This window comes from Antedon mediterranea, chromosome 8 (genome assembly GCF_964355755.1).
Source record: "Antedon mediterranea chromosome 8, ecAntMedi1.1, whole genome shotgun sequence".
Lineage (NCBI taxonomy): Eukaryota > Metazoa > Echinodermata > Crinoidea > Comatulida > Antedonidae > Antedon > Antedon mediterranea.
This window is the reverse complement of record NC_092677.1, coordinates 14,883,865-14,898,395: the sequence shown is the minus strand read 5'-3', so window position 1 is coordinate 14,898,395 and position 14,531 is coordinate 14,883,865. Positions and strand designations below refer to the sequence as shown.

General features: G+C 32.6%; 1 protein-coding gene and 1 long non-coding RNA gene across 2 annotated transcripts; one reads left to right on the top strand and one right to left on the bottom strand.

Moving 5' to 3' along the window:
* Positions 1 to 570: 570 nt before the first annotated feature.
* LOC140056675 (large ribosomal subunit protein mL37-like) lies at positions 571 to 9,980 on the bottom strand. The gene is made up of 8 exons (XM_072102124.1): positions 9,832 to 9,980; positions 7,005 to 7,258; positions 5,116 to 5,248; positions 4,518 to 4,648; positions 2,317 to 2,432; positions 1,526 to 1,714; positions 1,137 to 1,291; positions 571 to 1,002 (listed from the first exon to the last, which is right to left on the bottom strand). The coding sequence occupies exons 1-8, from the start codon at positions 9,832 to 9,834 to the stop codon at positions 664 to 666; spliced, it is 1,320 nt and encodes a 439-aa protein (XP_071958225.1). The 5' UTR covers positions 9,835 to 9,980; the 3' UTR covers positions 571 to 663.
* Positions 9,981 to 12,154: 2,174 nt separating this feature from the next.
* On the top strand, positions 12,155 to 13,446 carry LOC140057302 (uncharacterized). The gene is made up of 4 exons (XR_011846906.1): positions 12,155 to 12,200; positions 12,447 to 12,540; positions 13,143 to 13,181; positions 13,355 to 13,446. It is a non-coding gene; the product is annotated as an uncharacterized lncRNA (long non-coding RNA).
* The last annotated feature ends 1,085 nt before the right edge of the window (positions 13,447 to 14,531 follow it).

The window sequence follows — 14,531 nt, the reverse complement described above, 5'->3', positions numbered from 1 at the left end:
AATATTATTGCATAATAACAGTATTTTAAAAAGTGCGTATTTTCGCCATTTTTCGAAAAAATCCTTTACTATAGTGCAGGGATTTTTTCAAAAAATAACCATATTTCGACCTTTTTATTTTTTGACATAAGTGGTTACTAAACGTCTATAAGATGCTTATAACGCAATATATAGCAATAATATTGCATAATAACCGTGTTTTAAAAAGTGCATATTTTGGTCATTTTTTGAAAAAATCCCTTAATATAGTACAGGGATTTTTTTTATATAGCAATAATATTGCATAATAACCGTATTTTAAAAAGTGCGTATTTTGGTCATTTTTCAAAAAAAAATCCCTGTACTATAGTACAGGGATTTGTTCGAAAAATGCCAAAATTTCGACCTTTTATTTTTTGACATAAATGGTTACTATACGTCTATATGATGATAATAAAACAAAATATGCGCATATATAGCAATATTATTGCATAGTAATAGTATTTTGAAAAGCGCATATTTTGGCCATTTTTCGAAAAAAATATTCTGTATTATTATGTATATTACATCAAATAGAATAAAAAGCAAGACTTTCGTTCAAATCATTTGTTGCTGGTATCGCGTATTTATGTTCTCTATTCTTGTTATCTCTACAACAACCTCAAATTCAATGAACATACTGTATTAATGTTCTGCACCATGGACATACAATGCTAAAAACTTTCTAAAAATGTCCATATTAAGCTCTTGACATCCGACCTCTGGGTCACGTTTGGTAATCATCTTTTTGATGTACCATTTTCGAGTCTTCTTGCGCTTGTTAGATTTCACAATCTTAATATCTTGTGGATACTGATCGTCATAGAGAAGATTGTCTGCATCCAGCCATACCATATTCTTGATTCCATCATCCGATGCGAGTCGTAGTGTATTAAGCTGTACCACCGCAAAGCTAAAACTCGCGCCATCTGTAGCCACACCTTGGCTGACTATTGGAGTCTCCAAATCAATATCAGCATCTACCTAAATGTTAAATATAATATAAATTTGTAAACAGATAATTTATATTTTCTATTTATTTTATTTTTAAGGAAGATGGTGCAGATGACACATTTTCAGCAACTTGAAGCTCCCATATAAAATAATTTGTAACTTACACCATACTGAAGTCGAGCACGAGAGAGGGCGTTTCCAAAGGCAAACATGATTGCTTTACTGTGGAGACCTTTTGAAATGCGTTTCCTTGTCCACAAATGGTCATCAAATATATACAGTGTATGAGCATGTGGATGTGCACAGCCCTCAAAGAAACCTACGAAATAATTTTAGAAAAATGTATTATAACAATTGTTTTTCTTGAGTAAAAAAGGTACTGTCGGATCAATTCAAGTATGTGTTTTGAGAATGGTGTAAGTTTTAAAAAAACCACTGCCCTCTGTAAGCGGTCACCACCATGGAAACATTTCTCTGTCCCATCACCAATTACAGAAGATCATCTGTATTATAATTGGTAGATGGAATAGCAGGCGAAGACTAAATTACGTACCTGGAAAGTTATGACTCTCTTTATAGACACTATACCGAAGTAGATCAATCAATGGTGATATGGGGTGAAAGGTCGGTAATTGATGCGTTCTTGTTTCTTCAATCACTTCACTACCAACCAGTGGTGCGATCGGATATGCTGATGATAGCATAGTACCAGCATGCCCTCTTACCTGGATTGGGTCATTACCTAGAAGTTAATTATTATTATGATTTATAAGAATCTGCTAAAATCCAAATATATTTTGACAATGCACACACTAACTAAGATATTTTGTTTGTTATTTATTTTTTATACTGGCCGACCTCTTCAGTCAAAGACTGGTTTCCCAGAGGGTCCAGTTGTGATCAGTGGCTGTGATGTTATAGTACACCGGGGTAACCCTTAGCTCATCTTGAAAGATGTACTAGGTTCTTTAAAATGCAAATGAGCTAGATATGTACACTGGACCTATGGTTTATAGTTGTTATCCGAGAAGACTCGTTCTACAACCATGGAGTGAGTGAGCCTCAAACCATTGCCGATGTTATGGATACGTAAAGACGGTTCCACTGTCTTAATCGTTGGCCACTCACTCACTGAAGCAGAAAATGTAAACTTGTAATTACATATGATCATATGCTAGGATTGTTAGATTGCAATCTTAGCCACATTGAGATCTATTGTAACAAATTATTTTCCAAGGCTTAATAATTGTCACTATTATTTAAAAATTGTCACAAACTCAACACCTTGGGTACAACAGTATTACATTTACAAATCAGTCATGGACTGCCTTGACAAATAAATACCTCTTCTCCATGAAGCAGCAACGTAATGTTTGTCGGTTTCAGAACGTTGTAGTATTTTAGGATACTTATCAGCAACAGAGCTACACACAGTTATTAGCGACTGTACAACATTTCGACTGTGAAAATAAGAAAAGTTAAAGCACTCAGAAACTGAGTGAAGTACTTGGCAAAATATATCAGGGAAAGCTATATTCGAAGAGAGAAGGCTCACTTCTTGATATTTCGGTCCATGTTAAAAGAATACAGAGGGCGTGCTAATTAATATCTCATGTGAAATATACAGTTAAACCAGATTTTAATATAATAAGCTTTTGTGACGTGACCAATAAATTAATTTTCCTGAAAATATACCCATTATCAACCAAACATACATTCAGGACGATAACTTAAAAATTATGGATGCTATCGTGCTAACAAATAAACAAAGCAAGTACTATACTTATACAAATAAGCACACCAACACTTAAGTAGGAAGATAATGTTTTGTTTATATGCAAATTGTTATTCATTCATTTACAGTATCACACAGCACTTTACTCATTCATACAAGTATGGCACAACAAAGGAGAAAAAAAAATAGATTATCAGATTTAGACTAATAAATGAATGATATATTCATATCCATAATGTTAGGCATGTTCTTTGTAGTACAAAAGATCTTATGCCAAGAATGTTGGTTTACAATAATAGCAATAGGCAAGTTCTTTGTAGTACAAAAGATCTTATGCCAAGAATGTTGGTTTAAAATAATAGCAATAGGCAAGTTCTTTGTAGTACAAAAGATCTTATGCCAAGAATGTTGGTTTACAATAATAGCAATAGAATCTTGATTGTACTTCTTGATGTTCCAAGACTTAATAATTATGACTATTATGGAGAAATTGTCACAAACTCAACGCCTTGGGTAATGCTGATACTACTGTATTCAAATAATTAGTAATGTAATTATTAATGAGCTTTCAATTTTTGACAACCTAGGACTAAAGGCCCATTTACACTCCTGTAATCTCCACCCTCCCCTTACCAAATTAACATTAATGCAACATAATATCCATTATAGTGGCACCAAATTATTTAATGATCTCCCCGACGAAATTAAATTGGCACCTTCAAAAAGTACATTTTCTTTTAAACTTAAACAAATTCTACTCCATAAATAACTAATAATAATAAAACAACATGTTTATTCTGGGTTTTCTGTGCTTCCATAGTATTTTATTATTATTAATTTGTCGTTGTCTTGCTTTACGTTTGTTTGTCTTGTTTCTGTTTGTTTAAACTCCAATATGATTACAATTTCTTAACTGGCTACCCGTCACAAGTTTTTTTGGAGGGAAACCTTCAAATGTTATTACTTTCTGGGTGTTGCCTCTTAATTATTTATATTTAATTTGTTATTTTGTTTACTTTGAAATGATAAGAAATAAATGTTATTATGAATGAATGAAAAGGACAATAACGATCGACGATAAATAGACAAATGTGCATTTTCCATACATAAAATAAAAGAAATTTAAAAACTTTTCTATAGAACTATAGAATAACCATCTATGCTTCCTTTGATGAAAATGATATTTTCACACGTCCAATCAAATGACTTCATGATTAGTAAGAGCAATAATATTGTGACAATACAACGATTTATTGTTTTTATTTATCATGGCGTCATTTGATCGGAATTTTGAAACATATTACTATCATCAAAGACAGCATAAATGATTATCCTATAGTTCTAGAACGAAAACCTTTTCTTTTCTTTTGTTTTATGTAAAAAAAATGCACATTTGTCTATTTATCATCGATCGTTATCGTCCTAGTGTAAATGGGCCTTTAAACTGTTAAACTTATGCATTACTTCATTTTTTGCATTTGTCCCAAATCGTCATTGACTAAAAAGTACACCCAGACAGACTTTATCATTACTTTTTTGAAAGATACATGATTTAAGCAGTGGTGTGAGCTGTCCTTCTACCTACTGTAAATAGATTATGCTGTGTGCAGGCATTTACCCATGTTCAAAACCAATTACTTTTACTTATGTTCTGCATAAAAAATGAATAAATTATGATTTCAGAATATTTGGCCTAAAGGCCTGGCATATTTTTTTTTATAAACATATATTATAAACATTGTGTACATAGTTTAATGCCCATTGATGTATGTGAGCATAATATACTTATATCCTTATTTATATACTGTACCTGTATCTAGGCATACGGATTACTTTCTCCATGGTATCATAGTGTCTACTTTTCTTAATTGCATGGTGTACTTGATCAGTCATGCCTTCTTTCTCAGCTTCTACTCCTAGCTTTTGAAGTCTCTCTGGCAGCTGATGGAGATTCAATCAATATGTAAGATTATTAAGCACCTTTGAATTATTCAATGAATAATGTATGGTTAGAAAAATGAAAAAAAAAATCTGGTAGCAATATAAATTACTGTAAAATATATGTTGAGATGCATGGAGGGGTGTATAGGCTTAATAAAGAAATCATCATACTGTTCACATCATTATTATACACAAAGGAAAAATAGAGACTATTGACTGGCTAGCAGGGAATATAACACAGATTGACCACCAGTACAGCCCCTTCTTTGGGTCCGCTCTATTCAATGCACACAGAGTCACTTTTCACTGAAAAAATCAAGGGAAAATAAATTTTATTGACATTATGGCCCATGTTTATTGAGGGGGACACCCACTGAAAGGGACAGTTTGCATTCTTAAACTGTTGCAATGAAATATACTGTTGCATATAAATATGAATCAAATCTTGCATAAGTTACTGTACATACACATCCTTCGTCCATCAGTTTACTATTGGTTAACCATAATGCTTGATTGACTCCTTCTTCTAGTACACATATTTGATTGAAGATGTTCACTTGAGTCTTCTTAAAATGAATGTTGCTATCATCATGGGTCACTCTAAAAATATTAATATTTAGTTCAAAATAAATATAAAAATAATGAATGTTTAAGGGTAGAACAGGGAAGAATATTTCAAGAGTTGAACATGTATTTAAAAAGCATACTGTACAGTATAATCAATCGTTGTGGTCAAATGTCCATCGTTAAAGAACCGACTCACTGTAGCGCTAACTATACGCGAGAGTAGATAAAGTCACTGGTCTTCGAAAAAAAAAAATAACATCTCTCTAGGTAATGGTAAGTAAAGATGATGGGGAGTAAAGGTATAAAAAAATCATCCTGTAATTGAACCTACAGAACCACTCAATCTCTATTAACAATACTACACCACTACGGTCAGTGTTAAACCATAGATTAGGCCTAATGCTGTCAAGTTTTTTTTTTTGGTAGGGGAGGCAGGTGGAAAAAAGTTTTTTTTGTTTTTTTTTTGTTTTTTTTTTTTTTAATGTTAATTTCTCTGTTAATTGCTCGCGAATTTGAGAGTAACAAAACACACTGAATAAAACAACGAGCTCAAACATCTATTCATAATTTGTTTCACACTTTAATTCTGTTTTGGGCGCGTTAGGCCCCGTGTCTAAACTAGCCTAGCCTAGGCTAGGCCTACTACTACACAGTAGGTCGTTGTTAGCAGGCCTAATTAAATATTTTAATTTTTAGAAGTTAGTGTACCGTATATTTCGGTGTATAAGTCGCACCTGTGTATAATAAGACGCACCCGACCCCTAACTGAGAGTAAAATATCGGTATTTTGTATATCGTCGATGTAGGCCTATAAGACGGCCGCGGCCAGCCTCAACAAGAAGGGAAGTCTCCCATTCCGTCAGTTCTTTCTAACTTGTTATGAATGAGTTTCGCACCCGCAACATCGAGTGCATGACCGCACGTGTGTGTGGGCTAGCCTCGCTCGATCCTTTTATCGAGAGGCGCACGTTTTCACGGACAATCGTATTCGATTAGTATCTATGTATCCTAGAAGTGTGTACGCTTGGTCTATGCTATAATCAACTGGAGAATATACTAGTCGAATACTGTGTACACAATGTGGTTGCCAAGGAGGGCTCGCTCGCGCTGGGGGTACGACGGTCGTGCGTATAACTATAATACTATTCCAATCGTAAACGTTTTTAAATGAAATTTTATCGGAGCGCCTAAAACAGCTCTATAATGAACAAATCTTTTCATCATATTTAGTAGAAAATCACGCTAAAATGCCTTGAAAACTAGCAGGTTGCTGTTACGCTAGTACACTGTAGCTAGGCCTACTCTTTAGACTTTAGTAATACTAATAGGCCTAGGCCTTACCTTATAAAGCCCAGGCCTAGCCAACGAGGTGGCGATATCTGTGTGTTGAGGCATTTCTGTTCGGTGTATAAGACGCACCCTTAATTTAGAGGTTAAATTTGCGTGTCAAAAGTGCGATTATACACCGAAATATACGCTACGTTATTATTTTTATTGTTTCATTCTCGCACACTCGATTTTTACACCTTTTCGGCCAAAAAAAATCATAAAAAAAACTTTTTTTTTAAAAGCGCCCTCAACGTAAAAAAAAAACTTTTTCTTATTTCCGTCCCAAATTTTTGGCGAAATTAGGGGCGGCGGATGACAGCAAACAAACTATTTTTTTTTTTTGGCCTTATAATATCTCTATTGATAAATTTTGTACAAGACTACTGTGAAAATGTGCAGGCATGTACTATTTGTTACCCTCGATCGCGGAACTTTATAAACAGCAAATAAAAATACCTACCGTACAGCATACTTTGGATGTACATTTAACTCTATCTTTTTTTCCATGTCGTACGCAAGTGGAACTGTTCTTTGTAAATTCAACTTATCTTCAATGACACGTGACAATGTTCGTTTTCTCAATCGGTTGCGTTCACGCATTACCTTAAGATACTCCTTCTTGTAGCCTCGTATTATAGTAACAATAGGAAGGTCACTTCTACAGAGGTTACGGTTTCCAGCCTGCACTTGTAGGCCTAAAATTCTGCTTGCCATCTGTAGGAGTAAATTTAATAAATTTTCATTTAATTTATTTAATTATTTTAAACTTCATCTTTATATTGGTATATTGGACTGAATTAAACTTTAGACAATTAAATTAAACAGCATGCATGCCATCCGGTGTCTGATCATTTCGGCCGCCAGTCATTTCGGCCGCCGGTTATGGAACGCCCAAAATCATAAAACGCCAAAAAAGACAAAATATGTATTGTTCATTTCGGCTGCCAGAATCGTCAATATTGTTAATAACGTATGGCACGCCTTAATTGTCAAAAAGGGTGTATACATGTGCCTATCGCCTGAATAGACGTGTGTAAATGGTGTCAGATGAAATCGATCGCGTTTGAAATCGGTCGCGATAAAATAAACATCCGGTATTTGGTATGGAGCGCCGCTAGATACGCTTTTTATCCTATTAGTTACGTTTGATATCGGTCGCGTTTTATTTTGGTCGCGCTAATTTGTATATGGCGCATTAGATACATTTTTAATGAAAACGTTCATTATGTTTTTAGTTAATTTTGAATATTGGAATTTCTAATAATACTGTTTGACATTTTTTTAAACCTCGATCGTTATTTTTTAAGTACAGTAAATATAAATATTTATCTCATTAGCCTATTTATAAATAATTTGTGTTTCCATTTTATCTTACAGGTTTTAATGTAATGTGTTCTTTTAGCATGACGTTGTTTAAGGTTTTGAAAATAAATAATAATTTAATAGTTAAACAAGTAGACGTGCTTATTGCGTATTTTTTAATCACAGTTAATTACAAAACTCGTTTTATACCTGCAAGTGGATACCAGCTCAATGAGGTTTATGCAATAAAGGAATTTGATGCATGATGATGATTTTTGCATCCGATATCCGCCACTCTGACGTGAGCATGGTTTAGGATAATAATAAAATATATAGATAATATTCCGTTATAAATCAATCTACCAGCCCTACAGTAGGTCTATGATGTACAATGATAGATGTGAGAATAATGTATGGATAATAAAGGTGGACACGATTCTCAAAGAGGTACTGATATTTAAACATTTAGATTTACGAACGTCGTATGGATGTTATGTGAGACTACTTACTTAATTATTTACATTAAATGATTATTGTAAATAAAGAAATAAAAGATATTTTTCAAATTAAAATCTGTAGTATCGACGTACAGTATACGTAAATTATATACATCGTTTCACAAAAACACGTGCAGGAGGCCTATAGACGTTTTAAAAGTATGGTTATTGGTAATAGACGTCATCTTTACCTGCTGGCCATGGACTACGATCGTACGTGTTTTGTCCATGATTTGACACGCTAACAAGTGCGTGCTTTTTAAAAAGGGGAAACCCCGTCAGCAAAATAACGCATTGTTAGAGGAAACAGCTGCACGATCATAGAAAGCGCATCTCCCCCAATACGGCTTATTCGGGGGTTTATTTCAGTAACTCGCCTTTTAACCATCCGCATATAATGATCATTTTTACTAACAACTATTTTAAAAACATAACATTAGAAATAAAAGTATACACGTGATTTGTCTCAACAATTATTATTATACACTTAATATTATCCTACATAACGGATGTAAATAAAATAAAAAAATAAAAATTAGGTGATCGAATAGTAGGTTATGTTGTTAACGACATGATATAATCTGCCACACAGTATGCATAAGTATAAAAATGGATACGCTGGCTTTACGGGCTATACATGGCAATTATTGTTTTTAAATAAATTGTTCTCTTTTACGTAATTGTTTGCATAATAAAGGACAGACGTATATTCCCTATATAATATATTAATTACAATACATATAAATAGAGGTAAATTATTATATGCCTGATATAATATTATACCTAATTCGTTGGGGTTGGGCTCAGTCAAGAAGAAGCCGGCGAATGATAGTAAAATAGCGCAACTCTATACAAATCAAAAAGTATGATTTTTGTTGATTGCTGCTGCTTGCTGTTTGAATACGCACGTCTATTCAGGCGATAGGCACATGTGTATACACCATTTTTTATAATTGAGGCGTGCCATACATTAACAATATTGACGATTGTGGCGGCCGAAATGAACAATACATATTTTGTCCTTTTTGGCGTTTCATGATTTTAGGCATTCCATAACCGGCGGCCGAAATGACTGGCGGCCGATATGCACTGTGACCTGCCATCCAACAATGAATGTATATGATTATAGGCTAGCCTACTACTACTACTAGGGTAGGCCTAGCCTATTCTATATATTCTAATTCTAGGCCTACTATAACTAGGCTAGTAGGCCTAGAGGCTATTATAGGCCTAACTTAAAAATAAAATAAATAAAATTCTAAAGTCTCTCTGAAAAGAAAGTTTGGAAAAAAAGGCTTATTTATGCTTATAAAATGCATATCAAAGCTGATATATGTAAGTGGGCCGAATCGTCTCAGCAGGGGCCAGACCGAATGGTCTCTTCAGGACCGAATTTTCCCCGCTACCGATACACGATAGGCCTAACACTGACAGAAAAGGACTTTCTATCTGGCCTAGGCTACTTAAGCAGGCCAAGGCCTGTCTTACCATTGTTATTGATGTGAATTCTTTAAAATTGTATAATAACAAAACAGGCCTAGATGAAATATACCGTTACAGTTTCCGCATTACTATTTAGTTTTCATTTTTTAGTAGGCTAGGCCTAGGCGAATTTTCTTCTCCACGCCGTGCTCCACACGTTTTTTCCACATAAAAAAAAAATGTTATCGCCCTCTATAGGATGAATAACTTATAAAAAACGGCGGAACGTCGTGGTAATAAAAAGGCTGTTTGGTTGAAGATAATTATTGTATAACATTAACAAATAGGCTAGACCTTTAATTTATAATAATGCTACAATAAATTACACTTTAGTCGAAGAAAATAATCCATCTTTGATATATTACATGCATCATACACCTGTTTCAATTTCTACGCAACAATCGATTTACTTATTTTATTTGCGGAAGTTCGCGGAAAATATTTAGTCCAGATTACCAACCTCCTAACAAACTGCAATTTGTCTTGCAAAATAATGGGTGTGTTATACGTAACAGTCGTGTTTACTATTCTTATTTGTTTACACTCGACGCTCCCGCAGTGTAAGTACTCTTAGAACAATTGTTACCGTTAACATTATATGTCTTCGTAAAGAAAATTAAAATGGTAAAAATGAATGTTTTGCTAATCCGCTAACAATTAAGCATGTCTTATTAATGTTAGCTGTTGATACAAATACGAATTATATTGTAGGCCTAATTGCACCACAAATTACTAAGCATCCACAATTAAAAGTGTGGAAGTCTGCTTTCTTATTTTTCAGTTGTTGACAATTTTCCACCTAAAATTACGGAGCATCCACAAGCATTGGTTGTGGTGAGGGACAACCCAGCATCATTCAGGTGTAGGGCTGATGCTCGACCAGTAGCCACTATACGTGTTAGTAATCTCATTCCATGCAACCACTTTTAAGGCGCCTACTTTTTACGAATTAGGCCTAATATGTCATGCTAACACTGATTGAGTGAGTTTTACATACCCGTTTATTATTAAATTGTGTTTACTCATGTCAAATATTAATTTATCAAACGTATTATATAAATATGTATATTTTGCTTTGGGAAGAAGAAGACATCACTATTTATAGATACACAAATAATGATGCACTAATAAATCATGTACGTTATTCTGAGCCTATAGGCTATATATGTGAATAAATTCCCCGTGCAAAGGGGACTGAAACTGAAAACCTGAAAATGTCATTGTTTATTTATTTCTATGGAACACTATACGTTAATGATGTATTGTCTCACTGGATTCTTACAAACATTTTTGTTTAATATGCCATTTTATTGTCACATAATAGTTATCTATTTTGATCAAAAATTGGATCGAAAACTAATTTTTTTGTCTTACTTGAAAAACTGCAATTTGAACCAAGAAATAGTCAAATGGGTTATTGGTTAAATTTAACCACTTTGTAATTTATAAGTGTGTGAAAACATTACTATTATTCATTTATTAACTTTATTAAAATTTACCTTTTGAAAGTCTGATTTAATAATTATCTTCATTTTTCATGTTTTTTTTGTGGAAAATAAATACATCTTTTAACATTGTATTTGAATCTTCACTTTGTAACAATAGAACACAACAAACAAACAAACTTACAAAAAAGCAAACAAAGTTTCACACTTTGAAAAAGATACAGAAATAATAATACACAATAAAATACTGTTCCAATTGTATCCATAAAGTCCAAACGGAATGTTTTGCGTTTGTACAATAATTATGTTTTGTAAAAGCATATTTATTTATGCCGAATACAATAATCATGTATTTTTATTTCTCTTCTCTTTACAGTGGTACAAGGATGGAGAACCTTACCAAGGTACCAATGTAGGTGATGGTGACCTATTTTTTTTGAAGGTGACAAATAACCAGAATACAGGTGTGTATTACTCCCTGGTATTACTGTGAGGCAACATTAGAAGTAGCATGTGAGTTTGTTTTTGTTTATAAAGCAACATTTTATTACATAAGTATGTACAAGAAAGTGATAATTATTATTATTCACTACAACTCATGCTCAAACCCGCAAACTATTTCTTTATGATATAAAGGCATTTTATATTATTACGTTGTTGAACAAAAATTGGATACCAGGGCTAGAAATAAATCAAATTCAGAACTCATTCTTTCTTTCGTTATTTTCTATCTTTCCTACAGATTTAAAAAATGAGTTCAAGAATAATCCACAAGATGTAGAAGGCATTGCTGGTGGAACCTATGTTCTGGAATGTACACCACCACGGGTGTTTCCTGTACCAGAAATCACATGGGAGAAAAACGGAGACTCCATTGTTAGTGATGAAAGGGTAGAGATAGTGCAGGATGGCAATCTTATGATCAGACAGGTAAAGTACATATTAAAATAATTAGCATTTTCTTCTGTTTTCCATCAAACAACCTCTTTCCAAGCATACTATGCCATCTAAAGAAGCCTTTACAATATTCAACTGTTCCTGTTTGTAGACTATGCCTCTGATTCATTTGCTTGTTTTTCTTGGCTGACACTCATCCATATTCAACATACCTCATGTTCCCTTTTTTCATGAAGTGTATATAAAGTTTAAAATAATAAATGTATGTCTTTATTAAAGGTACGTGAAGAAGATGCTGGAAGCTATAGATAATGTATCGCTGAAAACATTGCGAATAGGAGAAGAAGTGACCCAGGTGTTCTGTCAGTGCTTAGTAAGTATTTTGCAATCACTTTTTAAAATTTAAATTGTTTTAATAAAATACTTCTCTTAGTTGATTATTAATAATTTAAAAAATACTAGCCACTTTATCCTGGTGTTGGAAAAAAAAAAAAAAAAAAAAAAAAAACAGGCAAATCTACGAGTAGTTGGTAAGCTATTTTTAATTTAATTTTATCAGCTAGTTTTCTATTGGTCGTTCACATATCACAAGGTTAATATAGCGATTCTGAAACTAAAATCTGTAGTTTTCCTACATTCATAACACGGTGATAATCTCTCTTATTTCTGAGGATTTTTAGCTTTCGCATCCAGCTAAACTCAAGACATTCTGCTTTAAAATTAGCGCGCCATAGCATGATTAAACATTATTATGTAAAGTCGTTGACTTACTACAGTTGAGTACTACAGTAAAGTACTTCTACATTACTGTTCAAAATGTCTATATAAAACACAATTACCCAATCTTTACCAATTCACACAAATGTTTTAACAGTAACTTGTTACTATATGATAATGTAAAAATAACAATAGAATTTCCTGCACACGCACTAAAATATTTATCTTTGGATTTTCCCTTTTTAAAATTTTGTTTAGAAACGATGACCAGATAAGACGAATGTAGACAATCCTGAGGTAAGTTATTAATTAGTATTTTGACTAGATAAATCATTGGCAGAATATCATTTTACAACTTGAACAATTACATATACTGAAATGGCCTACTCAAGTTGGAGTGAGCAATTGCACACATTCTTTGGTGCCTTGAGAATGTAAATTCAAATCATTGAAATATTTTTTTTTCTCAGGGAACGAAGAGGCACCAGGTTATGTTAAGTATTGGAATAAGAACCAGAAGGAAAAAGCATGAAAGTTTGACTACAAGAATGAATGAAATCAGTATTAATATAAAATTAATTAATTAATTGTAATGCGTAGAATGTTTTTAGAAAAAAAAACCAGTCAAGAAGCAAGTTTTATAAACTGCTTTAGTAGATAGTTAAAACATACAAATAATAATATTATGAATCTTTTAAAACTAAACTCGGGATGTAAAATAAAAATAAAATGGCTTTAACTCTATTATTGTTTTCATAAATTATATTGTTTTTTTTTAATTTTTTTTTTATTTATTCGGTATAAAAAAATTACAACAATCCCAGCTGGCAAACCTGTGATTTACAAAAATGTAAAACAAATATAAAAGAAGAACACAATGAAAAAAGCAAGCAAACAATCTTAATTACATATGAACGGGAGCATATAAAAAACGAAAAACGAACGGAGGTTATAAAAATATACTAAATTATTATGATTATTTTCCATATTAAAGTTTCGCAATTATTTATTAATATTATATAGAAATTCAAATAAGCCTATCCTTTTACTTGTCTACATCTTTGGAGTACAGGAAAAACTACATAATAAACAATAGAAAAATATTACAATTATAAAAATTTTCAAATGTTAATACAAACAAACTATTTATTATCAAAATTTAAATTTAAAAAACTAATATACAATTTATATTAGAATTAATATAGTTATAATTATTTTTTGGATATATATATACAATTTCACAAGATTAAAGAAGTGGTTAAAATATTTCAATTGTCCATTATTTAGCTGATATACATTAAAAATTATATTTATATTTATTTTATTGTTATTTTATGGCGTTCACTTTGATAACCAAGAATGGAATTGTACTTTTTTGGTAGCGAGATGTTTTGCATTTTGGAATCCTTAAGTTTTCAGAGTTACGTAGTTTCATTTTTTCCCCAGTATTATTGAATTCTGGTAAGAAGTGCCGATGTCTTTCAGATGTCAAAAGCTTTTTTCCGAATTTGATCGCAAGTGAGTCTCTCCTGTCTTCAAGCTTAGTGATTACATGCTGCAGTATACGATTCATAACCTCCATTTATGATGCGCACTGATCTTTTCTGTATATATTCTAGCTGCTTGGTCTGATGTTGTAATATGGAG

Excerpts from the sequence above, each read along its gene's own strand:
- LOC140056675 (XM_072102124.1), bottom strand. Across the intron at positions 1,715-2,316 it reads TGCTGCTTCATGGAGAAGAG|GTAATGACCCAATCCAGGTA; the intron begins GTATTTATTTGT and ends ATTAACTTCTAG. Across the intron at positions 1,003-1,136 it reads GTGCTCGACTTCAGTATGGT|GTAGATGCTGATATTGATTT; the intron begins GTAAGTTACAAA and ends TTTAACATTTAG.